We start from the raw sequence: 18,607 nt of genomic DNA on the forward strand, positions 1-18,607 counted from the left end.
CTGGTCCAGCTAAACACATTTTGTTTAGAGCCACAAAAGTTACACATCTCTTCGAAACAAGAGCTTGTTTTTATAGTATACTACAGGAAACTTGTTTAATTTTTTTAATTAAAGATCAACAGTTATTTAATCAACAGTATTTTTATGTGTAGGTTTAATGCACTTTCTTCAATTGGACATTTGATTTTTATAGCAAATGGCATCAAAATGATGAAAAAAACAAGTCGTTTGCAACCTATTGACAAAAAGATACTATATTTAGCTATAGTGAAATATTCACCACACCATTAGTTTCTTTCTTTCTGGAAATGTTATGCATATATTGCAGAACTAAATGCATCCTAAAGCTAGTAATTTTAAATTACCTTTACATTTAGAAACATTGACCTATTCCCCCGCCCCCGCATTTTGGGTCTAACTTTTTAAGAGCCAAAGCTGAAGGTGTAAAGAGCCACAGGTTGCAGACCCCTATCTTAGGACCTACAGCAGACTCTCTGTACTGCTGATATGAAACTTGATTTCTGCACAGCCAGAAAGAGGAGAGACAAGTTGAACTTTCATGGGAGGTGATGGCCAGTTAGTCAAAAGGGACGAAGGACCAGGATTTCTGGAATAACGTTACTAAAATGTATTTCTCTGTACAACATGGACATCTTTGGCATAAACCAATCGTGCCATTCTAAGAAAACAAACGTATACCAGCTGCGAAGCTCGGACCTGGAAGCGTCACGTGTTGGGCACGCTTTGCTGCAGGAGGATCACCAAGGACCGGCTGAAAACCAAGAAATGTAAAGAGACGAATGTAAAGATCTGGAGTGAATTTAGAGCTTTCTCCTTATCAGATGTGAGGTGCCTCGAACCGAGCTGCTCATGTCTGAATGCTTATGAACATTTAATAACAGCGTATAAAGACAAGACTTTACAGACGTGCTTTTTTTCTCCCCACTCTCTCTACTCATGAATGCGTTGCGGGCAGCAGCTGAGAGCCGGCATGTCCGATTACCCTCGAATACTCCTGTTTTCAGAGATCTGGAACGAGACAAAAATCCCAACCTGGGTTGCTTTTTAGCACCGAGTCAGAAGTTCCCCAAGTTCGCAGCTCAAGGATCAAGATTCAATATCCAATTTGCTTCCAACAATACTCTTACAGTTCAGTCAGTTAAAGAAACAGAAAAGAATCACAGAGTCGGACAAAAAATATATTTAAACCGTTTAATGTTTTGACAAAACAAATCCAATACTTCGGCGTTGTTTCCCCCCTGGCCAAACAAACCACAGTGTACACAAAATGCCTGCTATTTGGAACAGTCATTTCAGAAACGTAGAGTCATTTTAGAAAGTCTGAAGAAACAAGCAATATCAAAACTAACCAACGTTTAAGACGGAATCAATAGAGCAACACATGACTGAGGAAAATGGCACAATAACATATCATAGCTCCGAATTTGCCAAGTAAAAGTAGAACTCAAATAAAATTCCCCAAACGTATGTAATTACCAGCTGCCCGTTGAAAACTGTCCTCGGATCTCACCGGTAGGACTCGCGGCTTGCACAAATATAGACGCCTGTCTTCAAGCGGCACATAGTGTGAATGCAGATGAGTGAGGATGCCCTGAATATATCTGTATTAAAGTTGTATATTTTATTACATTATCCTAATGAGGAGGAGGATGGAGACGCGCCATGACAATTGATGCCATTTCAGTTTTCATTTCTGCCATAAAGATAGTTCAGCACACCCCTATTAGATTAAGAGATTATTAATTTTGCACATTCCTGTGACTTTCATAATTTACAAACATTTCTGTGCCTTTTGCATACTGGCGTTAATAAACAATGTTTATGTAAGTTCGCTCCTAACTTACAAAGATATCATGAAAAAGTTTAGATCAGTAATTCAAATGAAAGAGTAAAACGCAGCCACAGAAATATGTGTTTTAAGCACCAATTTTCATGACTATGGATTTCTGCTAATGTGTAGATTTATTTATGTTATAGCTAAAGAAAATGACGTTTTCCTAGAAAATTTGAATGTTGCAAAACATTTTTTTCCAAAATTGATGTTATGATCTACAAGACCGTGATGACGGCTGTTGAGTGGATAGGTGCCCACCAGATGTCACCTACACCCTCCACAAGGAGTCTAGGCCACAAGTAGCCAGCCTTCGGTGTTGTATCACCATCACGGCGCATACTGAAAGGTTGAGTGGAAGGAAGGAAGGTTTGTAGAAAATGTGCACAAGCAACAGAGGTAACTTGGGCCAATTAAGAGGAATTTGAAGCAAAGCCCATTCAAGAGTCTGGGGGAGATTCACAATGTTAACGGCCATCAAATCCAACTGACACGTTACTGAACCAATGAAAATTGAAGTATTTAGGTTGTACAACAATTGAAAATCGAGTCATTGTGACAACACTGGTAAATTACTGTTGGTATATCAACTGTGATTTATTGTGCAGCCCTAGTTAGAAGCATCTGAACCGTTGCTCGGCGGTCCAAAGTTGTCTTTACAGATTAAAGCAAATTTTGATGCTCACAACCGAAGCTGCTTGAGTTCCAGTGTTACATTTCCAGCCAGGACCGACTGGTTAGCATGCCTGTATGATCTAAAGCCATGGGAGCCATGGAGCATCGTCAAGAAAGCAATGACAACACTCCAGACCCATCAATGTAGACGAGCCAAAGGTCACTATTGAAGCAACCCGGGCTTCCTTCACCTTAAAGCTACAGGCTAGTCGCCTCCATGAAGCCCTTCATTGATGCAGTAGTTCCTGCAATAGGAGCCCCCATCAGATCTGAGAGTATATAATTTTTGTTAGCATGATGACATTTCTACATTAGAATTATTTTTCACGTATTATTCAAATTTTCAGGGAAAATTCATTTGGGGTGCTCATTAGCTGTGAGGCACAATAACCAAAATTATCACTCTGTGAGTGTAATGCAAATGCATAATCCGAGTTTCACTTTGTGAACTGGATAACCCAAAATTATATTTTCTATGGTATTCTAAGTTATTGAGATGCACCCGTATTACTATCTGTCTTCATTTTCCAACAATGAGTCTGTTAACGGTAAAGGTGTGAAGATGTTGGGAAATTTAAAGTTAAATCCACAATTATTTTTAGCCCTGGCAGATTTAGAGCGTCATTTGAAAATGATCTTTTTATTTCCTCCGACCGGAAGGAATGCAAGTGTTGCCGAAGGGCGCAGTCAGAGTCTTGACTTGAATCTGATAGTGGATCCATGGAGGAAGGTACAGATTAGCGTGATGGTAAGGACGTCAAAGATGTGGCGCTCATCCCCAAAGAAAGACTCAATTTACCAGAGGAAACGTGCAAAAAGCCGGTCGGCCATTAGCAGGACTTGGTTTAAGTGATGCTAATAAAAAGATTTTTCTATGGATTAATGAAAAGGCTATAAATGTTTTTTTCAAATTTCATTCTTTTAATGAAATGTATAAACAAAACATTTTTTTCTTCCAACATTAATACTAAGTATTTTCTTTTTATTTGAGAGATTGCAGTCTAATTTCAAATGAAAAAAAAAAACATTTGGTTGAGAAATTATCCAAGTCTAAATCTGCCAAGTGTATGAATAATTTTGATCTTAACTATATTTGTAAAGGGGAAATTAGTGTGCAGGGAGAAAGCTGCACCCGTTTAATTTTATTCCCACCCAGCAATAGAAATGTATACACCTGTTGTTTTTATTAAAGGGTTCATTAAAAAAATGAGATGATGAAGCCAGACGTAACTTCTTTCCTGGTTTCTGTCAGCGTAGACAGAGAAAATACACGTTTACATCTTAACAGTCGATGCTGCCTGGATCATAACATGGAGAAACAGATGAAATCAGGGGTGTCAGTAATGTTCAGCCATGATTAATACTGTCAAGGATGACCAGCCGGTGAACGGATGGCTTCCTTGGCCCCTGCCGGTGCTGTCGCTGTACTGTTCCCAGATATACCCTGTTTCAGCATACTGCGTATAAACATTGTTCATAATGTTAGTCCTGAGATCCTTATAGAGATCAGCTGCCTTCTCTTGGTATGGACCTTCTGTGTTGCCGTAGTGGTAGAGGGCCCTGACTGCCAGGTAGTTGATGTTAATCCAAACCGGTCCCCTCCAGTAGGGCGGATCGTGCTCCGTGTTCCGCTCCATGTAAAGGGGATCGGTTTTAGACAGAGAGCGCAGGCCAAAGGGTGTCCACAGCTTGCTGGGGTCTCGCATGTCTCGGAAGATGTGCTCCAGCTTGGGCGAGTCGGGCTGGAGGATTTGGAGGAGGAAGGGGAACAGGCTGACGTAACCCAGGGCGTTGACGTACTGCAGCTTGGGCGCCCTGCGGACGGAGCGCACCAGACGGGCCACGGGGAACTGGTGGCGGGGCTGCCCGGGGGGCACGTACACCTTCTCCCGCTGCAGGGACGCGTTCTGCGTGTGGTTGCCGTAGTCGCTGAACGCGCGGAGTTGCTCGGACCAGTGGAGCTCGTTGAGCAGGTCGTTGTCTTTGAGGACGTCGTGCAGGAGCTTGTAGTCCTGATGGGGCTCGCCTAAAAGCTGAGCTATGCGGGCCATGATGCCCGAGGACAAGGCCATCCAGCAGTGCAGATCCACGTGACGCTCGTCCGCTGAGGGATGCGAGGCCCGTGGGTAGTCGTCCAGTCCGGAGGTTAAGGTTTTAGGGTTAAGGAACAGATTGGTGTCCTTGTCTCGCCCGCGCCACCGGTAGGAGTTGGGCTTCGGCCCCGTCTGCGTGCTGTTGTACCACTCAAACCAGGTTCTCAGCCTGGGGAAGAGCCTTCGAAGGAAGGGCAAGGTCGCTTTAGATTCGGCCTCGCTCGATTTGGAAGGGAGCTGCTCAACGAGCTCCTGCAGCGCTAAGAAGAGAGTGGGCGGGTTCGCGTTCTCGTTCCGCTGAACGATGAATTCAGCCGGGACTTTACTACGAGCCTCGTCTCCGAGAATCTGCTCACGGGGGATCCAGCCCTCGATGTTCATCAGGTCGAACCAGTGGCCGATGGCCTCTCTGGTGAGCTGGGGATCCCACTTGCTCAGCAGCAGCTGGTGAAATCCCTCGTCCCAGAGGAAGCCTCTGGGAAAGAAAGACCTGGATGGTACAGCAGTGAATAACGCACCTTCGGGGTACAGGAGGGGGTATTCGTTGTATACTGACTGCACCACTGACTCGCCATAAAAGTAACCCATTCCACCCAGCATGTTGCTTAGCGCTGCTTTGGCAAATTTGATCTGCGTCTGGCTAAATCCTTTACTCTCCAGTCCAAAAATCCTCTCAAACTTAGCATTAAACTCAGCCTTCCTCCTCTCCAGCTCCTGCGTCATGACGGAACCGACCAGCTGGTTGGGGCGGTTGTAGAAGCTCCCCGACTCAAACAAAATCTCCATCTGGAAAGGCGTCTGAACCGTCACCTGGTGGACCACGAAGTCGCTTTCTTTGCGCGGGTCGGCAGCTTTCTGCTGGCTCTGGTGGTGGGGGGGCTTGTAGGTGTCCACGCCTATGTAGTGCCTCTTCTCGCCAGACGGAGGGCTGTAGACAAACCTGCGGTTCAGACTGAGCTTCACGATGTCAGTCAGCTTCTCCAAGCCAGGAGACAAGGTCTGGAGATAGTTGTAACTAGAAAAAGGAGAAAGTTAAAAAATTCAAATTGTTCAAAAGCAGATCCAGATGAATCAGTTATAAAAAGAGTCAGGGCAGGAAAAAAGTACACACCTACTATAATTTTATGTGTTTTGTTACCAACCTGTGTCCGTATTCACAAATATTCCTAAGGCTAAAAAATTGCTGTTAGTGACGCTGTTTTAGGACTTACCTCAGTAAGATAAACGTTATTCACAAAATATCTTAGGCGTTAAGAGAGCTCCTAAAGTGGCTAAATGTTAGGAGTAGTGAGGAGGACTTTAAGAGAGCCTAAGAGGGTCTTAAGCAGGAAAGATGGCGGAAACAGGGAGACCTGTCTGACTGATCAACCAACTAAACAGTGGAGGAAATGAGCACATAAACTTCTTTAACAATCAAACAATAATTTTCTGATTATCATGCAATATAGAAAATACTATGCAATATAGACGGTTGCTTCCGCGAAGCAACAGGGGTCAACCACAGCTCCTCACTAAGATAAAAATGTCTGTAATTTCCTTCCTCAGAGGCGCTTTCAGCAGCGTTTTTAAGCTAAAACTCCTAGCAAGGAATTTTTAGGCTAAGCTCTCTGAGAGGATTCTGGTAACCTTTGTGAATACGGGCACAGGATTTTTAGGGTGTCTATAGTTTCATATAAAGTTTTGTATTTTGGCTTATCTTGGAATGCAGTCTGTAAATTTGACAACATTTAACTCCTTGCTGATTCAAGCTGCTTCTGGCCTGGTGATGCAAATTCGCCACATACGTCGGAAGCACTTTGCTGCCACCTTGTGGTTAAAGCGCCAACAATGTCTAGTTATGATTTTGAGTGACAGCAAAGCAGCAAAAGCTAATGATATTGTATTCAAATTTCAAAGCCTTGTTTCAGCAATATGCACATCAATAAAACAATGAACATAACTGAAACTGAAGACTTTGTTTAGTTATTATTCTGCCTAATTAGAAATAATGGAAAACCTATTTTTACAGCTATTATATGGCCTATATTGAAATGAACCATTTCTATAAAAAGTAACATCTGAGAGCAGTATGTATGTCGTATGAGGTTGACATAGTGCAAATTTTCTTTCACAGCAGTGTAACTGACAACAAAAAGCTGTGAGGTGTTCATTGTGTTCATCAGTGACAGCTAATACCATGCTGTAGCGCCAGTCTCGCAGATACAAGGCTAAACGGCTTGTGTGCAGGATGTGTTGGGTCTGCTGAGATGTTAGCTGCCCTTTTCCTGATCCTTGACCTCTCCAAATCCTTGACAGAGGGACGGTCAGCCCTAATGATCTTCAGTGCAGGTCTAACTGTTCGCTGTGGTCTTGACCTGTCTGTTTTGTGGATGAGTCAAACCACACAGTAATGGATGAACACAGGACAAACAGCAGCTGGTGAAATCCCTCATCTTTCCCAGATGCAGCTGACTGGATTTGAGCGGGACAAGATGCTCCCCAGCCTCACCTGCTGCTGCCAATCAGTCAGGAAGCTGGTGCTCCACTGACAGGTGGTGGCCGGCACCATGAGGTGGGTGAGCTTCTGGTGGAGGACGTCTGAGTTGATGGCGTTAAAGGCTATGCTGAAGTGCACAAACAGCCAGAGATGCACCGATCCGATACCCGGATCGGATACCGGCGCCGGTATTGACTAGTTACCTGGATCGCATATCGGATGATTGATGCTGATCCAGCATTCCGATTCAGTCATTTCTGTATTTATTAATACAGAACAACACAGTTATGGCCATCTAGTCACCTCTAGACTATGCTTGCAATGGCGGTTACACGGAGCACACACACAGCAGCTAGTGATGAGTAAACACAGAGCAACATAGAGCAAGTGCCGTGCCGAGCCAAAGTCTGCTATTTGGAAACATTTCAAACTTGATCCAGCAACAAGTTTGACTGCAACATGCAGCATCTGCAATGCATAAGCTGTGAGGGGAGGTGATAAGGTCGGTAAATTCAACACCACAAACTTTAACAAGCACCTCCAAAAGCACCGTGCTAAAGAACAAGCAGAATTTTTTTTAACAATGTTTCTCTAAAGCCTGATAACTTCACTCACATGGCAAGGTACACGGTTTATTCATTCAACAGTAGTATCGGAATCGGGTATCGACCGATACCAGGGTTCCCACACCTTGGTGAACATCAAATTCAAGGACATTTCAAGGACTTTCCAGGACCAATTTCCTCAAATTCAAGGACCACACGTGGCGGCATTTACCTACTGTGACCGCTGAGTAGGTTATCATATTTTAATACAATGAAAATTAAATAAAAGACTAAACGGCATAGAAGTTGTTGGGTCCGAAGCAATGCAAGAAAGTGGACTTAATTTATAGCCTACACTGATATTGATCATATTAATAGCCTACATTTATATCCACAGTACATGGCTATACTACATTACATATAAGATGTACATTAGCCTAACGTTTCATGGAATTTTATGGAAAAAAGTGCAGCATTGAGATGTTCAGAATTATATAAATTTATTTCACTTACTTTCATATTTGATTAAGCTAGTTTTTGACTTTGACTCTGAAAAGCCGCTAAATATAGCGACAAAGTCGCTGAGTTGGCAACACTGCGTGAATGTAACCTATTGGACGCACGTAGGCCTAAACCGTAGCCTACCAACTAACGAAGAAGAGCGAACGTACTTTTGCGGAATCAACATAATTTTAAAAGATCGTGTGGTAGTAAAATAATGACACGAGTCGTCATCCGTGTGAACTTTCAACCCCACAAAAAAATTCAAGGACTTTCAAGGACAAGGTGTTTTTTTTTTTGGCTGTTTTCAAGAACTTTCAAGGGCCTTAAATTTATTTTTTCAGATTCACAAACTTTCAAGGATTTCAAGGACCCGTGGGAACACTGCGATACGCTTAGCCCAGGTATCGGTATCGGATTGGAAAAAACTGGATCGGTGCATCTCTACAAACAGGATCCTGGCATATGTCCCTGGATGGTCATGGAGGTGCAGGATGGGTGTGGTCCCAAGCTGATTGCATTATCTGCCAAGTGTGATCGGTAAGCAGACTGCAGGGGACCCGTGATATCTTATAGATGCTAAATTCCACAACACAAATCGCTCAAGGGGTTTCATGCCTATGGTCATTTAACCCCCTGATGGTACCTTTCTTGGGCACCAAGATGATGGTGGAGCATTTGGAGCTTGTTTTACATTCCCTCCTGCTTCAGAGACGTGTTAAATATCTAAGTGAAGAACGGGGCCAGTTGGTCAGCGCTTGTCCTTTCAGGCTAAAGGTCTTGCATTCTCGCAGCCTGAATTAACAGTCTCTTGACTTGTCACAGATAATGCGCTTTCCTTTTTTATTACTTCTTTCATCTGTGTCCTCCAACAGCATTCCAACCACTGCAGTCATAATGAAAATAGCTAATATCTGCGTCCTCTACACTCTGTAGCAGCACCCACACAATATATAGTGTTGTCGTCTGCATAACTTGGAAGTCATTAGCATGATGTGTTCACCAAAAATATTCAGGTCACTAGCTGATTTCTCAGTGCATCTGTAATTCATATTGCCTGACAGATAACCTCAGCATGTGTAATGTTTTCTCCTGTCATAGGTGATGGATAAGGGGTATGTCTCACCATATTACAAATATAAATAGTTGATGTATTTATGTGAGTGAATACAGTAACATTTTACTGTACTTTGTTTAGCTAAATGGTGCACTCAGAGTGCTTGTCCTGAACTACAAAATAGCTGGTTTTGTGTATAAAGGGAAGTATTTATCAGAGAAGACATGAACAAAAACAAGATTCTTTGTTTACACAAGACTAGTCATTTTGCCATGCTTTTTATTCCCCGTTAAAGCTTAAAGGTTTAAGCTTTCATGATAAAGAAAAACGCTGATTTTATCTTCTACTGCCACCTAGTGTATTTTTTCCAAGCAACGCTTTCCTTCTCACCAAGTTAGACCACCACAAGCCGATCGAGATATAGAACCTTCCATTTGAAAACTTAAGGATTTTTCCAAGTCATGGTTAAACATTTTATTGTATTTTTAATTTCATTTATGTCCAGAAAGGGCTATTTATGACCTCTGTGGCTTCCATCGTGCGTTTCAATCCAGGTTTAGGATTTCTCTCCGACATCGCTAAAGATTTATTCCTTACACTTGCACAAACATCTGGCTTTAGAGCCCTTTTCAGGCTGTCATTTCCAGAATTAGAAGACATTTAGTTGTTTGTACGTTCTAGCTAAAGGTGTGTCTGGCCTCTATCTGAGCATTTACCTGGCATATTTTGTGTTGGACTGCTCCCCAGTGACGGGTTTCCTGAAAGTGATCTTAAAGTTTCCCAGTTCCTCTGAGAAACCGGTGATGGAAGCGAGGCGATTCCTCTCCTCCATGTGAGTATGCAGCGAGCCCTGCGTGTCCGCTGCCGCGTAAAACATCAGGGATATGACTGGAGGCTGGGGGGCGGAGCTCTGCGCAGCAACGACACGACAAAATAGGAACTCAGTCTTTTTCACAATGCCTGTCTCAAATCATTCGGAGCATCGTTGTGACGTTGAAAGGATGTCTTTGCAAAAACACCACAGCAAGGTTCGGTTACGACTCACGTGCTGTTTGGCCGTGATCCTCCAGGTCCAGTCTCCTCCGTGATCCCCGCCAACCCTCTTGACAAACTCGGTGGTCAGCGTGAAGTCATTATCTCGAATTTCCTGGACGCCAAAGGTCAGTCCGTCATGCATGAGCCAGCCATAGCCCTGCAAATGATCCCCCTGCTCACAAGTATGCCTAAGGTTCATGTCCGAGTTGGAAAACTGACGCATCCACATCATTCCTGTATAGATAATGAAATAAAAAGGAAATTAATTAGCATCTAAGCAAGAAGGCTACAATGCTGCAGCTGAAAAAAAAAAGAAAAAAAAAGAAAAAGAAAAAGCGTCTTCTTTCAAAAACGTGATATAAACATGAAAATTTGGCTGCAGCCATAATGGAAGTGGGCGAATAGGGACGAATCAATCTAAGTGGGCAAATAAAGCATTGGTAGCTAAAATAAAAAAAAAAAAAAGCTTTTAAAACCATTTTATTAAGCTCGGTGCACTGAAATAAAATGTAAGTACAAACATCTGAGGAGGGGTTTGGAAATAAAATATTCAGACATGTTTGGTAAACCTAGATTACTGTATTTAGAGGATCAAACAAAATCTGTTTAGGTTTATTTCATATGTAAGATTTAGCAGGGACTTGTCACATCTTTAAATGACTTTATCAGAAAGAAAAGCCACAAAATGGAAACAATCAGAGTGTCGCCTTACTGATCTTTCATAATCTTACTGTTGATTTTGATGGTATCTCTTTGGAAGAGAAACAGGCGTACAGCTTTACGAATACTTCACAACACTTAACAGTGGAAAAGAGGTATTATACATACTTCTCATTTGATGCAAAGCAATTTGCATTCTTTCAGACTAAAGACTGTCCACCACTTCGTACTGCACACATTTTTTAATTTTTAAAGAGCTTCTTCCTCATTTTAATTACTGTGTGTAACCTCTTGGTCAAAAGCAGCGCCTAAAGCAATTAAGCCACCAAGGAGGATATTCAGGATCTTGGATAGGAAGCCCATCAGTTCACATTAATGCTATGTTCTCAAGAAATTGAATATAATGACCTTTGAAAACGTAACTAAACTTGCAAGGATCATCGTCATCAGGAGATTTTTCTTCCTCTTAGAAGTACTGGTTTAGTAGCTTGTGGAGCATTGAGTGTGAATTGCAAGGCAGCGTTGGGTGACACTTCTCTGGAAAAACTGCTTATACTGTGAAGGGGCCCCGACACATATGGCCCTCCTTACCCGCAGAATTAGAATGAAACCCTGGCTGATTTATTTTAGATAAAAACGGAAGCACTTTTGTAAACGAGTACCAGCTTTGCAGTCATGAATGATTGACACAATTTGTAACCAATATCATGGTGTTGTGTTTCCATGTTGTTTTGTACTGTTAGCTCTTAATGACTATGGAAAGGCATTCACTCAGGTTTTTTATGTTTAACCTTGTGTTATTTTGTTTGCTTTTATGTAATCTTAACCCTGAAGGCCAGATATCAGGCTGTAAAAGGTTGTTAACCAATTCTTCCTCTAAAAACCATCAATCACTGGTGATTTTGTTAAGAGTTTTTTGTTATGGGATTCTATGGCAACTAAATACATGCACCCAAATTAAAAGGTAGACTATTTTGCCTCAGTAGCACTTATTTAAGGTAAGGCTTTTTCATATCTTCACCAGGGATGACAATAAATCTGCATGCATCTTTATTTTGTACTTTTATGTGCCTGCAGTCTGTTTTAATTTCATATTTTACAACATGGTATACAAAACATATTTAACTTTACTACAACAAAAAACAAAGAATGCCATTTGATTTCATTGCTGTAGGAATTGTATCTTTTGGAATAGTAGATTAGCCAACAGAATAACACAAAATAAAAATGTTTTTAGTTGTTATAGCGTGCCTGGCGACTGTGGATGTGAACGAGTGAAACCGCTCAGCCTGGCAGGTTTAGAAAGTATACCCAAATTCATTAAGGCACATTTTTAAACTTCAATAAATAAAATTAAAAGTCACCATCTTTTTTGTAAACTCCTTAAATTGCTGACCGATAAAATTGTACTGATGCACAAGTCAAACTACTGACACTAAAATTGTTTAAAATTAGCCACCAGTCCAAAAACCTTCCAATAATATGGTATTTATCCACCCAAATTTGACTTAGTCTGCTGATATTTTCCCAGTTTAGATAAACTCAGTTTAACACCAAGCAGTTAGGTTTCCTTTAAACAGCGGCGTCTCTGTTTGAGTTGAGTCTGACTGAAACCGTCCACCTACCTGTCACAATGGACCTGGGGCTCCTTGTCTTCATGCCGAAGTAGACCTGAGGCCTGTACGAGCCCCAGAACCTCTCCGGGGAAACTTTCGCGGCGGTGCTGTTGGCATCGAGGACACGGGGCGATGGATGCAGAGTCACCACGCGCTTCGACAGACTGGACCGCATGTAGACGGCGTAAAAGAACCAGATGAGGCTGAATATGCAGAGCCCAATGGAGATGTTGATGAACAATTTCCCAATGTCCGTTTTCTTCTTCTTCTCTTTGCGATTAAACGCAGAGGGCCTCTCGTCTCTCCTTGAATGGGGAGGAGCGTCGCCAGTCACCACCCTCTTCCTCTGCCTGCCCATCCTGCCCTTCTGACGAGAGGAAGAAGAGGGAAATCGTTCATTTTTATACAAAAAGGTAGATCCTATGTACAACAGCAGCAAAAACACTGATGAGACATGCTTTGTTAGAAGCATCATTTGTGAAAGGGTTTTTTTTCCCCCCCCAAAAGGAGAAGTACACTTTGTTCCAGCATGATATAATAGGGGACGCAGGTAGAAGTCAGACGTAAAGACGTTTAGTTGAATCAAGAAATGCAGATCCGAGCTTGCTGCCTGAATGACTGAGATAAGAAGTATAATATGGTCTTCAGTTGTCATTGTTTTACAGCTAACTATGAAATGCATTAGTTTTTAAGATGAAAAAAAGCATATCGACAAAATAATACTCATATTGATCGATATTGACAATTATCAACAAATTCAAAACATATATTTTAAGTGCCCGCCTGACTATTTATGCTGTAGTTTGGTGACTTATTTTTAGATACAGAACACACAAACACTGAATTCAAACTCAACCCTTTATTCAACCAACATTTTGGCAAAAAAAAAAAAAATTAGAACCCATGCTCTCTGTACTGTCTGAAGGGGCGGAGCTTGGTGATGGAGCGTTCCTGGATCTGCGTTGTGATTGGTTGGAAGGATGTAATGACTGTAATATTACCCTTCATGGCTAGAATGCCAAAGGGAGGAAAACTGTTATTCTATTGAACTTTTTATTGACCCTTCTTTTTCCTATCATCGATATACGTCCATCGATCGAAATATATTGTTATTGAATTATCGTCCAGCCCTATGATAAACACAGCCCAAAAACAAGATGCTGGCTTATCGCCCAGGTAAAGCAGAAAAAGGTTTAAACTGGAACAAACTGTTGATTTTATTCCAGTTTTTTTCTCTCTCTCTGGTTTTTTTTATATTCTTCAGTAGAAGGTTTACAGCTAGCAATGCAACAACGAGTCTCATCGTGACCTTAGAAGTGGCTTTTTAATGAAGCAAGCTGGTCCCTGGCAGGTGATTCTTTCACTATTTCTCCTATTATTCATACCAAATAGACTAGAAATCACTGTGTGATCAACTAACCTTATTTTTCCTGTTAACCTGGACCTTTTTCACCCAAAATGAATAAGAAAACTGGTCATACGGTGAAAGCTGTATGAGGTTTTGAAGTAAATCTTTGTAAATAATTGGACAATAGGTATATAAGATCATCCCTGTGATTAGAGTTTTTACTGAGGATATGAGAGGCAGCAGAGAGTTTGCTCCATTGTGTGAAGTGTAAAGTAGCTCAGCCATTTTCTCCACCTGTTGCCGCAAGCTTTCAGTCACACCTGAAGGAACGGAAACAGCCTGAACTGACCCGTTATTTATAACAAAAGGAAAAAGTGCGCTGCAAAAAGCGAACGAAAAGTAAGTTCTTGAAATGAGTGTATTTTTCCTAGATTTGAGCAGCTTTATAAGACTATTTGCCAATGGAATGAGTTTTTTTTTACCCCTAAAATAAGATAATTAGATATCCCAGAGTTGAAATAAGATGACGGAGATGAATTGTTCCTATTTTAAGTGCAGAAATCTTATTCCATTGGCAAATAGTCTTATTTACAAGATAAAATCAAGGAGAAATACACTAATTTCAAGAAAATTGTACTTACTTTTAGTTCCTTTTTTGCAGTGTGGCAACGAAGGGAGCGCAACCGTTTTTTAAAAGTATTGATGTATTAAAGCCTGAGAAACCTGAGAAAACCTCCAAAGGTTACCGTGTAAAATAAACAGTTTACGGCCAGCTCGACACTGGAGCACATAACCATGGCAATCAGCGTGCCAACATCTAGCTCTTAGATTCAAGTTACTTTTCAGAATTCACTCATGTTAGGCTGGTGTTTATACTAGATTATCCTCTGATTTAAAAAAACTATGGGATACAGGAAATAACTAATAAATAATAAAATTAATAAATAAAATTTAATAAGAAAGACGATATGTGGCCTATGAGCCCAGAGCACTACTGGTCTTTATTTGACATTAAGCTGACAAGATACGGGGTTGAGAGGCCTGAACTGATGGTAATTGATCAACCAGAAGAGCACCCCTTACAGGTCTTACCTGCTTCTAAAACGGATTTTAAAAAAAGTGTGTTTAGCTTGCGCAACCCTTTGAGAACCCAAATGGGTCCCACTTTTCGTCCAAGGTTGACCTCCGTCAAGCCTGCATACATACCTAACACTGGGCCCTTGTTTTTCAGCACATTTCCATACAATATGGGCCCCATAAGTGAGGCAGACACCCCGTCTACTTTTAAGACTAATCTTAAAACCTTCCTTTGTGACAAAGCTTATAGTGAGAGTGGTTCATGTTACCCTGAGCTACCTCTGTAGTTATGCTGCTATAGGCTTAGGCTGCTGGAGGACATCAGGGCCTATTTTTCTCACTCTGCTGAGTTCTCCTACTGTTCTCCAATTTGAATTGTTTGTTGTTATTTCAACTTTTGACTTTTTGTTCTGTCTTTTTTCTCTTCAGGTAGGTACACCTGGTCTGGCGTTCTGTTAGCTGTGACACCATCAAGGGGAGACAGATCATCCGCTATTACCATATAACATAGAAAGGATTCCTGGATCAATGTGTGCTCCGAAGCTTTTTTGTGTCTCTGCTCTGTCTTGTCTAACCGTTCACACTGAGACTGGTTCTGTTGGAGGTTTTCCTCCCTGTCAAAGGGGAGTTTTCCTCTCCACTGTCGCTTCATGCATGCTCAGTATGAGGGATTGCTGCAAAGCCATCGACAATGCAGACGACTGCCCACTGTGGCTCTACGCCCTTCCAGGAGGAGTGAATGCTGCTTGTCAAGACTTGACGCAATCTGCTGGATTTCCTTTTTGACTAATCTGTCCGTATGATTTAATAGAATTTGTCTTTGTATATTGCCTTGAGATGACGTGTTGTGAATTGGCACTATATAAATAAAATTGAATTGAACAATTAAAAGTCGACTGGGCGCTGCTGTTCCTTCATCTTCCACACTGTGACAATCTGTGTTTTTCACACCCGGAAATATTTCCAAACAGCAAAAGTTGTCATTCTTGTAAGTATTGTTACACGATATCATCAAATCGCCATCGTTATTGCAATGTCCGTGTGTACAGTACCACAAACGACTGCTTAGCCTTAGATAGTTTTTGATAGGCTGATATAGTTTGAGTTTCAAGCAATTACGCTTTGCGTATCGACCATGTATCTGGTCAGTTGGATGGACTCAGACCCCCCTCCCCCCAATTGCTAAATTGAACAAGGGGGGTAACTGTAATCAAATATTCTAATAAAGCAATTCTGTAGTGATAGTATTGAAATTATTTATTTTCCATGAATCATGCACTCATACCAACGAGTATGGGGAACAGAAATGTACCAGCTTTGTTTCAGCCAGCTGACTAGCAGTGCACAGCAACAGGCCTTATCCTAGGCTCCATATGGCCAGAAGAAGCACATCACGGTCTCTGGCATCTCATTAAAAGGCCTTTCTGTCTATCTTGATACAGTTTTCTTCATTCATGCATAATTTGACTGCACATGTCTGAAGATGTGCCGCGTAAACCGTGACTGTATAATCCCAGCCACTGTACGTCTTTTAATCCTGTTCATATTGCTGTTTATTTAGGGCAATATTTAGGTATATGTGAAGACAAAGTAAAGAGGAAAGATTTAATCCTGCAGATGTTTTGATATCAGTTACTCTTACTTTGGGGTTCCTACATAACTGGCACCATTAGGTCTTTCTAAAACAAATAATAATATAAAAAAAATACACATAGATTATATTTTCCCCAGTAACTGCTACTGTGTACTTCTGTCTTGTGGGAGCCTCGTAGCGCCCTAGCTAATGTCGAGAAGTGGGCGAAAATAAATATATTCAACACAAAGCGGCATTTAAATTAAACTGAGGCCGTGAATTATCTTGGTTGATATTAAATGCTGCAGACACCTGTGTAACGCGTTCACGCGCCCCAGCGTTACCGTTCACGCTGCTGCGCTAAAAGGCTAACGCAAGTTTCCACAGCAACGGCGAGCTAACTAGAATAGATGTAACTGGCCTTTAGGCCGGATGTGGATGCCTGCGCCTCTGATTTACAGCTACGGCTCCATGTTCATTGAGAAGGTGTAGGACTGACCTGTGGAAACACCCAAATTCTCAGCTGCTCATGATCCTGTGCTGGCTAAGCCTGCTAGCCACTTCCTGGTTGACGGCTGCCTTCCACTGACGTGTACATCCGGAACTGCTGGAGCGAGGCGCCTCCACCTGCCGTCCTTTCCTCCACTAAAACGTGTAACAATATGGTGGAACCCGTTCTTCGTTCATATTACCGGGCTGTGAATGTTTTAATAAGTCGGACTTCATAAAAATAAAAGCAAGGAAATAAAAACAAGGACTGTTGGAGACCATCTTGGATTTTCTGCATTCCGTTTGCCGCGGAAATCGAAAATAGGAGATGGGAATGGGTAAATGGAGTAAAAAGTGTTCCAGTTAACGCAGTCGCATAAGTCGGGATTTCCAAAATAAACGAATGAATAAAAAACAAAAAATAGGTTAGGATTCCAATATGGCTACGGTTAGGAAAGTAATAGTTTTGTTCATTGTAGTTATGTCCTTTAAAGTTGTACTTTTCACATACACACACAACCTTTAATTTGTTCGGTCCAGAGTTGCAGCCACTACATGTAACATTGATATTAGATGCACTCTTACAACTTGTAAAATAAAATAAAAAACATATATTTTATTAAAAATCACTGTTGGTGTGAGGAGCTGATATCGGACAATCGACCTTAAAAAACATTTCTCCGACTTTCCGGCGGGAAACTCACGATTTTTTGCAGCCGTTCATAGCTGATTTTTCCGATCGGAAACCGGGATTTCCGAGGTCCGACTGCAAATGGAATTCAGCATTAGAGATAGAGCCGAATAAACCACCGGTCTTGCCTGTTTCCCATTTTAATCCACAAACTGTAAATACCTTATCTCTCATACAAGCTTTCTATTACATATCATTTCTGCCATTTTGTTTTTTTTCTGTGTCCATTATATAGGACGTCTAATTTCAAATTGCCAACTTCAGTTGAATTCCAATGCCAATTTTGCATGATTTCAGTCAGAGCTAATTCAGTGGGAAGAATATAGTCAATCACAAATTGCAAAGCATTTTACTGGGATTTTCTTTTATGGACCTCACACATAATTAGGTGAACGCCAAAATGTTACATGGTTTAAGTCGTCTGAAAGATGAACAGGTTTTCACATCTAGAGACAGACATCCTCTGCAAAGAACCTTAACTTCAAACACTTTGGACAAATAGCATCTAGGAACATTAATCTTTGGGATGTGCCACACACTTTTCAACTAGGACTTTGAGATCCTCCTCTCCCCAATCTCACGTATTTTGCAACATACAGGTTTTCTTCCAGGACTGACATTTTTTAGCTCAATTTAGCTTACCAAATATTCTGACCAGCCTTTGAAGAAAATCCCAGAGTTCTTAAGGTGACGTGCATTGTTGTTATTTTTTTCCCCACAACACAAAGCGTTTAATTTGATCTGAGCAGAGCACCTTGTGCTATGTTTGATGTGTGAGCTCTGTACAATGTTTAAATTTTGGGAAATTGGTTTAAAACCTAAACTTCTAAGCCTGCTGAAACTTTCCATCTGCATATGTATCTTGTATATGTTCAAAAGGAACAAGGAAAAAAAAAAATTGAGAACAAAACAAGAGACC

At 41.4% G+C, this 18,607-nt stretch overlaps 1 protein-coding gene across 2 annotated transcripts; it reads right to left on the reverse strand.

The window, feature by feature from the left end:
* Positions 1–1,198: 1,198 nt before the first annotated feature.
* mogs (mannosyl-oligosaccharide glucosidase) lies at positions 1,199–17,155 on the reverse strand. 2 transcript variants are annotated; one of them, XM_012882201.3, is made up of 5 exons: positions 17,008–17,155; positions 12,520–12,874; positions 10,245–10,468; positions 9,916–10,109; positions 1,199–5,635 (listed from the first exon to the last, which is right to left on the reverse strand). In XM_012882201.3, the coding sequence occupies exons 2-5, from the start codon at positions 12,866–12,868 to the stop codon at positions 3,865–3,867; spliced, it is 2,538 nt and encodes an 845-aa protein (XP_012737655.2). In that variant the 5' UTR covers positions 12,869–12,874; positions 17,008–17,155; the 3' UTR covers positions 1,199–3,864. The 2 variants fall into 2 exon arrangements, with proteins under 2 accessions (XP_012737655.2, XP_012737654.2); XM_012882200.3 differs by having other exon boundaries at positions 12,520–12,877.
* Positions 17,156–18,607: the final 1,452 nt, after the last annotated feature.

This window comes from Fundulus heteroclitus, chromosome 5 (assembly GCF_011125445.2).
Source record: "Fundulus heteroclitus isolate FHET01 chromosome 5, MU-UCD_Fhet_4.1, whole genome shotgun sequence".
Classification (NCBI taxonomy): domain Eukaryota; kingdom Metazoa; phylum Chordata; class Actinopteri; order Cyprinodontiformes; family Fundulidae; genus Fundulus; species Fundulus heteroclitus.